General features: G+C 42.1%; 1 protein-coding gene across 5 annotated transcripts; it reads right to left on the bottom strand.

The window, feature by feature from the left end:
* Window positions 1-3,919: 3,919 nt before the first annotated feature.
* Window positions 3,920-11,085, bottom strand: fkbp6 (FKBP prolyl isomerase 6). 5 transcript variants are annotated; one of them, XM_014137326.2, is made up of 9 exons: window positions 10,756-11,085; window positions 10,167-10,284; window positions 8,807-8,896; window positions 8,522-8,724; window positions 8,162-8,281; window positions 6,536-6,733; window positions 5,907-6,043; window positions 5,744-5,825; window positions 3,920-4,152 (listed from the first exon to the last, which is right to left on the bottom strand). In XM_014137326.2, exons 1-8 carry the CDS (start codon window positions 10,822-10,824, stop codon window positions 5,753-5,755), a joined length of 1,008 nt encoding a protein of 335 aa, XP_013992801.1. In that variant the 5' UTR covers window positions 10,825-11,085; the 3' UTR covers window positions 3,920-4,152; window positions 5,744-5,752. The 5 variants fall into 5 exon arrangements, with proteins under 5 accessions (XP_013992801.1, XP_013992802.1, XP_013992803.1 ...); XM_014137327.2 differs by having other exon boundaries at window positions 5,751-5,825; XM_014137328.2 differs by having other exon boundaries at window positions 5,907-6,016; window positions 10,756-11,080.
* Between the last annotated feature and the right edge of the window lie 291 nt (window positions 11,086-11,376).

Raw genomic sequence — 11,376 nt, 5'->3', positions numbered from 1 at the left:
ACCATTTCTGTATTAACTATGCATTGGTGCAGGTAGTTTTCTCCTGGTATCCGCCAAACCCAGATTCGTCTGTCGGACTGCCAGATGGTGAAGCGTGATTCATCACTCCAGAGAACGCGTTTCCACTGCTCCAGAGTCCAATGGTGGCGAGCTTTACACCACTCTAGCCGACACTTGGCAATGCACAAGGTGATCTTAGGCTTGTGTACGGCTGCTCGGCCATGGAAACCCATTTCATGAAGCTCCCGACGAACAGTTCTTGTGCTAACGTTGCTTCCAGAGGCAGTTTGGAACTCGGTAATGAGTGTTGCAACCAAGGACATACTATTTTTAGGCGCTACGTGCTTCAGTGGTCCCGTTATGTGAGCTTGCGTGGCCTACCACTTCACGGCTGAGCCGTTGTTGCTCCTAGACGATTCCACTTCACAATAACAGCACTTACAGTTGACCGGGACAGCTCTAGCAGGGCAGAAATTTGACAAACTGACTTGTTGGAAAGGTGGTATCCAATGACGGTGCCACGTTGAAAGTCACTGAGCTCTTCGATAAGGCCATTCTACCACCAATGTTTGTCTATGGAGATTGCATGGCTGTGTGCTCGATTTTATACACCTGTCAGCAACGGGTGTGGCTGAAATAGCCAAATCCACTCATTTGAAGGGGTGTCCACATACTTCTGTATATCTAGCGTACATAGGCAATGAGCCTTTTGCACATGAGGAAGTCTACAGAGAAAGGAGGGGTGACCGAGGTGAAAACCTAATGTAATGTTGTTCAAATGTAATTATTTGTCAACTTAAATTAGAATGTGTATTTACAGGAAAATATAGCCAAGAACACAGCGTATCAGTAGTTAAAACATCTGAAAAGGAACACATACGGAATGTTGCTGATATAATAGTGGGTGTTTATTTATGCCTTTAATGTGGACAGGGTGAGAGGGCACAGAAAGTGGAGGGGTACACTTGTTACCTTCTTAGGATGCCAACAAAGAAAACAAAACCGCTCCATTCATTCAACAAGCCTAAAATATCCAGTACTTAATTTCAAATCAAATGCAATTACGACCCAAGGAAAACAGGGTTTGGTTCAACTCAGCTTCAGAACCCAGAGTAGGACAAGCTTTCCCTTCAGCCCTCTGCAAAACAGCCTTTTAGGAACTGAAAAGGGGCTTGTCTGACGATCACCTCCAATTCTGGTGTGAGTGAGTAAGTGTCCACAGTTCATCAAGGCAGCCTTATATGGTCTGACCTCTTGCTGAACTTGTCAGAACGGACACTGTCACAACCCATGCATGACTGTAGAGCAACCTAAATGAGAGTGGGTTCATACCACCACAGGTTAATGTCATGGATGCAAATATTTTCACAACAGACAACAAAAAAACACCACACACAAAATACCCACATCCAAAGCCTTAAGTCCAAAAGACTGAGTACAAAGCCTAGTGTTCCTCCTTGATCACTCAAAGACAAGTGCTTCAGATACTTCAGAGGACATTTTAGTGGTTATACTTCCCAAACCTCTAACTAATCCCCAGAATCCTACCACGACAACACCCCCTCCACCGGTCATTACTCCGACTATTCTCAACAAAGTATTCATCAAGCCAAAATAATTACTCTAAGCCATATTATTTGGTAGGAATATACAGTACATTAGAAATACTGCACTTTCCATACAAGGTAAATGGACAGATTCACTCCACTGCATTTCACGCTCAAAACGCTCAGTCATTTTTTTATTAAAGACTATTCTGCAAACATTACTCAGCAGCATTCATGGATTATAAACAGATGTGGTTGCTCACCCTCTAACATAAATACATCTTAAAGTAGCATAACTTTGCAATTGGCCAGACTTTTGAAAGTCATTCTAAAGTGAATTTGTCCAGATTCAAATTAGCAAGCACTCATCCAGTCAATAGGACAGGCACACGGGGGGGGGGGGGTGACAACTCAAATCACAGGCAGCGTATATCCCTGTGTATATCCTCCCAGAGAGGCCCATACCTGTGCATGAACTGAGCAGGATTGTGGACAGATGTGCATTGTCTCGGTCTTGCATCTGCGTATGATACTGCCACGCAACAGAAAAACATTGAATTTGTCTGGAAGTCTATTGTTAAAAGGTGAAAATGTAACTGACAATGGCCATCCCACATTTAGCCTGAAGTTTTTACAAAGCATCTACATTTAAATGATCTCATCCTAGTTAGTGTTGTTGAGAATCTAACCCACAGAGTGACTCTCCACAAGATCTTCCCACCCCATTTCAAATGCCTGATTACATTATAAAACAGGTTGTCTTCAACCTGCACCAATGACTATAGACCTAGACATTAACAAATGAGCGGCTCTAGCCTTTTAGACAAGACTTCATTGACTTGACTCCTTCAGCAGTAAAAACATCATGGTTTCCCTTCCAATCATATTACAGAGTAATTGGACTGGCTCTAGGTCCACTATAATGATGGAGCCATCTCACGAACAGCGACCACTTTAAACAAACACTGGGTGGGAGAGTTTCTCGGCTTAACATGTGGTTAAAAAGCCAAACACTTTTTTTTGCTGAAGGTCTCCGACAAAGATCCTTGCTGAGGCACGCTCGCTAAACACACATGGCACGCTCGCTCTTGGACGACAACGGTAGACGGAAGCCACATTGCCGGGCGCCCAGCCTAGCGGAACAGGTGAACATCTAGGATGAATCTCAGGTCTCATGTGGCTTCCTCCCTTTTTTCCCCTACTCCCAACTACACAGATCTGAAAACACAGGTTAAAGCAATAGGGTGGATACCCTAAAGGAATGCGCATGCACTTGTCCAGTTCTTTCATACTAGTGTAAATTAAGGAAACAAAATGAGAGGAAGGTAGGGAGACACTTGACGACTTTTGAGATGCACCCTTCAAGTTCCTCAGCGCTTGGGGAGTGGGTACTGCCAAGGCAACCTGCACGGCAGGGAAGGATGTGGTGAAGGGCAAAATAACAGGAGATACGGTTCCCACTTCACACTGCGCGCACATCTTACCCCAAACAACCACCAAGACTCCTTCGGTCTGTCAGATTGTGTAAAAAAAACAAAAAACAAAAACATTTTTTTTAAAATAAAAACACAAAACATCCACCAGACCACCGTCGAATCAAGCGCCACAGCTCTTTCCAAAACCTCATCCGATCTTAGAAAAAGGGCAACATGTAAACTGTAGTCCGCTTAAAGAAATTCCTCATCTATGGCTTCTGAAACAGTCAGGCTAATTTGGTAGATGAAGTGATAATGCTCAGCCATGGAGAATGCCCAGAGTTGTGTCATTCTTTCCAGTGCTTACATACTGGGAACACTGGATGTTAATCGACAGAGCGGAGCAAACAGACTCACTGGCCACCATGGCAAACAAGTTCTACCAATAGTAGAACCTTTTCATTTAATACAAATATATGGATGTGTGTGTGGCTTTATGGGAGCTTCTAGAAGTACATTTTGTTGCCCCTGACACTAAATACCTCATTAACTTGTGCGAGTACATGAGAGTTATGATTGATTGAGAGCCGAATACAATCAGGCATAAGATCCAATTATGATTTTAAGAGAGTTTGGTTATGAGTGTCAAAACCAGGCTGATTTAATGCCGCTGTCTGCATAATGAAACATCAAAATCAATAATTGTAACATTTAATTTGTTGAACAAGAATGCCTAAAAGCTACTCGTAGTGTGGCTGAAGAGTTTGTCAATGGTATCAAAAGATGTAAATAAAAACCTGCCTTGTAAAACCAGCATGTTATTCCAACTGGATTCCACGAACAATGTCCTCCAATTCAGGTTTCCTCAGGAATACATTGTATTGATCGTTTTTCTGAGAATTGCTTGAATCACTGGGAGAATATGTTTATTCGGACAAGTAAGACAAGATAACGGTATGTTTTGGAAAGAGGCTTTACTTCTTGAATATATCTCAAACACAAAAATATTTTTTTTCACTCTATAATTTCACTGTGTCCAACTGCAGTTGGATTTGGTGTACAGAATAGCTTTCTACATTTTGGTACATTATGAACAAAAACACTTGAAATCAAAGTTAATATATCGACATATTGTAGTGAGGCTTGTGAGAGTCTTTGGTGTTGACTTTAAGTTCCACATACACCAACACCTGCAACAGAATGAGTCCAAATCTTAGCTCCAGACACCACTCTTCTCACACACTTCTGGCACGCAAACAGGGCAGATCCCACCGTGTGATACAGGGAGGATACCTCAGCTGAAGTGGAGTGTGCTCAAGCTCTTTGAAGAGCACCCAGAGCATGTAGTTAACATGATTCCCAAATTACCCTCTGAAGCCTTTGATCTTAAGAGAGTGCTGCCACTTGAAGCTGAAAGAGCAAGCAGAGGCCTTTCTGCACTGCTGCCATTTTCTGCTGCGCCGGGCATTTTATGTACAAGTGTCTGGAACATATGCATATTTATGTACCTCTGGAAAAAAACATGTTCCCGACAAATCACACTGGAGATTCTGTCTGTCATCGTGTTGAGTATAGATAACTGCGATCTCTCTTTATGTGAGCTGCCAGTGGCTCTCATGTTGCATCTTCCAATTCCACATGAGCTCTCTAAGCCCATAGCACACTATCATGGCCATTACGCTTCTTAGCACCATTATCGCTGTAAATATACATACCCTAAAAACAAGGTGGATGTCTAGTCATCTACACAAAATCTGACATTGTGTTTATATATATATAAACACTAATATATATATATTAAAACTTATTTGTTTCTGGCCATTTTGAGCCTGTAATCAAACCCACAACTGCTGATGCTCCAGATACTCAACTAGTCTAAAGAAAGCCAGTTTAATTGCTTCTTTAAATCAGAACAACAGTTTTCAGCTGTGCTAACATAATTGCAAAAGGGTTTTCTAATGACCAATTAGCCTTTTAAAAGTGATAAATTTGGATTAGTTAACACAACGTGCCATTGGAACACAGGAGTGATGTTCGCTGATAATGGGCCTCGTATGCCTATGTAGATATTCCATTTTTTTTTAAATCTGCCGTTTCCAGCTACAATAGTCAATTATAACATTAAGTGTCTAAACTGTATTTATGATCAATTTGATGTTATTTTAAAAATGGACAAAAAAAAATATTATTTTCTTTCAAAAACAAGCACATTTCTAAGTGACCCGAAACTTGTTTCTGGGTTTCATGTTGTGGTGGGGGTATTTCAGCTTGGACGCACAGTGAATATCTATCGTGCATGATCAGATACTAAATCAGGATAGAATTCCAATGCAATACAGGGCATGTCTAAGGCATCTCTACCAACCACTACAGACCAACACATGCTACTGAAAATCACTCAAAATGATACAAATCAAATTCAAATATATTGCCCTTAAGCCTGTAATAATGGTCACCTAATTTCATTAACAATAGACAAACTGTATACAGCCAGGAACATGGAAATATGACTATACAAATATGACATTAAAAACCACTAGATTGGGTTGTCTTTGATGTGCACCGATGGCACATTATCTCTTACTAAAACGTAGGGAAAAGGGGCAACTATGTGAACTGGATTACCAATAGTAAGACATGTACTGTATGTGGCAATCAATCAATGCTTTTGGATTGCATTGTTCCTATAGCGCCCTCCTGTGGATGGCACAGGAATAACTACCACAGAGTGGAAACGGATGGAATGCATTTACATGACAAAGGACACACTCGCTAACAAACCTGTCACCTTCACTTCTTCACAAAGTCAGCAAACATCTTGGAGCACAGCTCTTTCTCTTTGTCCAAACAGTCCTTGTAGTGTCTGCAAAAAGAACAATATTTGACTTGAGTCATATGCGTCGCAAGGGGGAAAAAACTATGCATGTCAGGACTATTCTCTTACATGGCAAGCTTCCTCAGGAGATTGTTGATGTCGACGTCAAAAGGTTTGTTGGCCTGAGCCATCGTGAGGTAATCCTGGGCTTTCTCATAGTCAAACAACTCCAAATAGGCCTGAAGAAAACCCTCTGGTTCAAACATCTGTAGGAAGATCTCAATTGCATACACCTCGCGTACTCTCTCCTACTCTCTCCTTGTCTCCTTCTCAAAACCCATTGGAGGAGAAGGTAAGAGGGGCGGGACCTCTGGCTTTCCCCTCCAATGGGTTTTGAGAATGAGACAAGGAGAGAGGACGCTAGGAGAATAGAATTGAGATCTTCCCTGTGACTGATTCTTTCCACAAGTGAGCTTTCACCAAACATGCAAAACTCAAATGTGTGAAAAAGGGAACATGTACGTTTTAGGATCATTTTGAGACGGTATTAATGCAATGGTTATCCATGAAACATATGGTCATACTAAATGCACCACCTGAAAGATGTATTTTCTTACTAAACAAAGATGACATTTGTGTGGGTCCCCTTCAGCTCACCTATATTTCATATCCATAGGCCAAACCATGATGCCAAAAACAATCACATATATGGTAGGCACACACATGAATATAAATTCACCCCGCCCTGAGGGTCTGACCTGACCACAGCGGAACAGGGCCTTGGTGTTGTTGGGGTCGATCTTCAGGGCCTTGTGGCCGTACTCCAGGGCTTTCAGGGGCCTGTCCAGGCGGAGCTGGGTCAACGACAGGTTGAGGTAGATGGGCAGCTGTCCTGCCAGAATGCTCCTCTTCTCCTCCTCGTCCTCCGCCTTCCGATTCCCCAGCAGAGTGACCGCCTGGCCAGACATACGGAGAGGTTATACAGTTGAAGTTGGAAGTTTACATACACTTAGGCTGGAGTCATTAAAACTCGTTTTTCAACCACTCCACAAATTTCTTGTTAACAAACTATAGTTTTGGCAAGTCGGTTAGGACATCTACTGTGTGCATGACACAAGTAATTTTTCCAACAATTGTTTCCAGACAGATTATTTCACTGTATCACAATTCCAGTGGGTCAGAACTTTACATACACTAAGTTGACTGTGCCTTTAAACAGCTTGGAAAATTCCAGAAAATTATGTCATGGCTTTAGAAGCTTCTGATTGTCAAATGATGTCAATTAGCCTAAAACTATTCTTTTTGGAGAAATTTCCTCTGGTCTGATGAAACAAAAATAGAACTGTTTGGCCATAATGACCTCCATTATGTTTGGAGGAAAAAGAGGGAGGCTTGCAAGCCGAAGACCCCATCCCAACCGTGAAGCATGAGGGTGGCAGCATCATGTTGTGGGGGTGCTTTGCTGCAGGAGGGATTGGTGCACTTCACAAAATAGATGGCATCATGAGGTAGGAAAATGATGTGTATATATTGAAGCAACATCTCAAGATATCAGTCAGGAAGTTAAAGCTTGGTCGCAAATGGGTCTTCCAAGTGGACAATGACCCCAAGCATACTTCCAAAGTTGTGGCAAAATGGCTTAAGGACAACAAAGTCAAGGTATTGGGGAAAATTTGTGGGCAGAACTGAAAAAGCGTGTGCCAGCGAGGAGGCCTAGAAACCTGACTCGTTACACCAGCTCTGTCAGGAGGAATGGGCCAAAATTCACCCAACTTATTGTGGGAAGCTTATGGAAGGCTACCAGAAACGTTTGACCCAAGTTAAACAATTTAAAGGCAATGCTACCAAATACTAATATAGTGTATGTAAACTTCTGACCCACCAGGAATTTGATAAAATAAATAAAAGCTTAACTAAATCATTCTCTCTACTATTATTCTGACATTTCACATTCTTAAAATAAAAGTGGTGATCCTAACTGACCTAAGACATGGAATTTTTACTTGGATTAAATGTCAGGAATTTTGAAAAACTGAGGTTAAATGTATTTGGCTAAGGTGTATGTAAACTTCCGACTTCGACTGTACGTATACATCAATACGTAGAAAGTTTATCACACGTACACTTGTACGCAGACACAGTAGTGCGTGTACACACACGACAGTGTGCTCGTCAAATATCACACACACGGCAGTGTGCTTATGAAACTCAACACTTACGACAGGGAACCAAAACATAAGCATCACCATCAACCCTCTCATTCATTCACATACATGGAACGTTGAAGTGATGCTTCATCATAAAATAATGCCGAAACTAAAATGAAGGGGCTCATTCGAGGACATAACATTTAGGGCATGACTGACGCGTTTTTCTGACGCTACCTGCTTGTAGCGATCTTTGGCGTCCTCGAAGCGACTGTGGTTGAAGCAGCGGTTTCCAAAGCTGCGCTCTGTGTCGACCACGTTGAGGAGCATGGACAGAGGAGCCGTGTTCTGCTCCTCCTGGAGGAAGAGAGGGGTTTGGGAGCGGCAGCCAACAAAGTCACAACTAATCCCCAGTAAGCAGAGACGCATGACCAACATGTTTCTGCATCTCTATTTAACCCAATAACATATCTTAGCTCCTTCCACTAGGTAGGTTGACATTATCTGTTACAAAAAAATCCCCTGGTCCCGGAGGTTATCACCACCAACCTTGAGAGATACCGCCCTGACTAAATAAAAGGCTCCTAGTGTCCTCACCGGACTCATTGCGAAGAACTCATCCACTTCGGCCGAGTCGAGGAAATCGAGGACCTGCACCTCGTAGAGCACAGTGGCTACAGGAGGGATGAGTGGAGGGCAGCCCATCGCGCCATAGGCGTACTCAGGCAGGAAGAGAAAACGAGAGTACTCTCCCTTCCTCATGGTCAGAATACCAAGCTCAAGGCCACACAGAGTCACGTCTGTAAGGTAAGGTGTATTAATTGTTTATGAAGCCACATTATGAAAACCAGTCATCTTCGAGTGCCATAGGCTACAGCTTACCTCTTCCAAGCTTCATCATTCGAGGGTACTTCAGATGGCTGGTGGTCTCAAATGGTCGGTCAGAGTACTCCAAAAATCCAGAGAAATGGACTGAAGGAATATTAGCAGGGGTTCAAATCGGCAACAAAAAAACATGTGGTGTGTCCCTAAGGTGTAATTGATTGCATTTTGTCCCAATAAATATACAATACATATGCTTTAGGCTCCATTGTAACGTAGGGGTCTACAACCTTTTCTAGCATGAGGGCTTCATTGAAAAAATGAAACATATTGCGAGCCAGAAAAATTATTCTAGCTGTCAAAGAGGCACATTGTTCTTGTCTCCCCTGCAACTCTTCCCCAGGTCAGTAGTTGACGAGATAAAGTACTGCACTGTTTTCCCAAATTATGTTCTCTCAGTTTTATCTTTCCGGGTTTTAGATACTTTGATTTTTACTCTCAAAATTACAATTGTTCATAGAGAAACAACAAAACAAAATGTTCCGAGTCCATACACATTTTTTAGGTCTGGAATAAAACAAACAAATATATTTTTTCAGTGTAATGCCCCTTTAATTGTGCATCTAGCAAGTGAGAAATGTGCCAGTCTAGCGATGGTTCTGTACTGCTGCTGCTCATTTCATGGCAAAGTTAATAATGGAAACAAATGATATACTTCCTCGTGATATACACTACTGTTCAAAAGTTTGGGGTCACTTAGAAACGTCCTTGTTTTTGAAAGAAACAAATGTCTTCATTGTATTTCTGATCAATTTGATGTTATTTTAATGGACAAAAAAAATGCTTTTCTTTCAAAAACAAGGACATTTCTAAGTGACCCCAAACTCTTGAATGGTAGTGTACTTCTGCCAGGTTAGCATGCATTTAATTGAGAATGTTTTGGAGAAAGTATTTCTGTCAACCCACAAGATGGTTATCACATCAACTGGATCACAGAGTGACAGAGAAATGCGCGCACCACACAGGCAGACGGGGGCATTATTGCTGGCTAACCGGGGTGGGATAATGTCAATGTTGCTTTGATCAGATCAGGGTTTCCCAAACACGGTCCTGGGGTTTCCCAAACCCCCCCGGGTGTACATTTTGTTTTCTGCCCTAGCACTACACAGCTGATAAAAAAAACCAACTCATTATCAAGCTTTGATTATTTGAATCCGCTGTGTAGCGCTAGGGCAAACCCACTGGATTAGATAGTAGCTGGGAGCTTGCAGTGTCTGATACTGGTCAAATTGCATATACTTTCAGAATTGTTTGGCAAGCTACTCATAGGTGGGCTGCGAGCTACTGGTAGCTCACGATTGACCTCTTGGAGACCCCTGTTGTAAGGGAACCTAAAGAAAGGAGTATTCTATGAAGGTACTTGACACAGATGAATCTCTTGGCACTGGTGGGCCTTCTCCAGGTTGGACCACTTCCTTCAGGATCCCTCCATCGCCCAAGATGTCCTGCATCTGCTGGCCGAGGCGGTGGAAAGGGCTCTGACGACAATAGACACATATTTTAAAGTTAACACCATCCCTGACCCTTAGTTGATTGTTTTCAGCCCTTCTTAAAAATTGTTTAACAAAAGGGCACAAAAAAAACGAGTTGTCAAAACACCGTTTTATATTTTAGATAAATAGCTAGTTGAAAATAAATTTTGCATGGTGGCACATGGAGCAAAAATAATTTGGCGTGACAGAGATCAAGCTCGCAAGGCTGCAACAGCACAATATATTTGGCTAGTCTTTGCTAGTTAACTTGCTAACGAGCAAACTACGCACACAGATTTCTATACATTTATTTAATGCAACTTAAAGTGTAACCAATCCTCAATAGATTGGTGTATGAAACCTCCCTATTGATATGAAGGTGTGAAGTTTAGCAAATAACTGCTAACTCGCTGGCGATAACTAGCGCTAGCCAGAGCCACATTTTGACACTGGCTAGCCTCCCATTCATCTCTTTACCGGAGTACGTGCCAGCGCGTGGGAATCCAAAAACTGCTGAATTCTGGTCGACAGTCCGTTTGCTGACATAATTTCATCGAAAGATGATTGCAACTTTCAATTACACTGCGCTAGAGTTTAACTCTATAAATAAGTTGGGTAGCTTGCCAACAGAGATTCTGGTCACAGATTTTCTAAACCCAGAGGCGTAACATCCTATGACTTCCGGGAACTTTTGCGAAACAGACCAAGCTGGATTTTGTGATTTGAGAAGTCAATTAGATAATAAATAAAAAATCTTCCTTAGTTGTTAATTGCCTTGAAATCTAATTGCACAACCTATCTAAGTAGTTGAACATGGTATTTCTCCAACCTCGTGAAATGACAAACTGACACGTTTGCATTTTCGTCAATAACAACTTTATAATGAAGGAGTGACGTTGATTTGACGGCCTGCATATGCACAGTTCGGTGCGAGACTTTTAGACCCGGTGACGTGATTCTACGCATAACTCTAGTTTGCCAACGTCGCCGTGATTCGCATACAAGTGTGATCTGGGATTTCTTCGAACTGTACTGTCTTTGTTCTGTATTTCCTCTTTGGGTGCACTGATGCATTGCTATACCGCATCATTGGGATGT

The sequence above is a fragment of the Salmo salar genome, chromosome ssa13, assembly GCF_905237065.1.
Source record: "Salmo salar chromosome ssa13, Ssal_v3.1, whole genome shotgun sequence".
Lineage (NCBI taxonomy): Eukaryota > Metazoa > Chordata > Actinopteri > Salmoniformes > Salmonidae > Salmo > Salmo salar.
This window is presented reverse-complemented; position numbering and strand designations above follow the sequence as displayed.

Bases quoted from the DNA above. Each gene is read 5' to 3' on its own strand.
- fkbp6 (XM_014137326.2), bottom strand. From the start codon at position 10,824: ATGTCAGCAAACGGACTGTCGACCAGAATTCAGCAGTTTTTGGATTCC. The intron at 10,285-10,755 runs GTAAAGAGATGA...TATTGTCGTCAG, and splicing joins ACGCGCTGGCACGTACTCCG to AGCCCTTTCCACCGCCTCGG. The intron at 8,897-10,166 runs GTACCTTCATAG...ATATTCCTTCAG, and splicing joins AAGAGATTCATCTGTGTCAA to TCCATTTCTCTGGATTTTTG.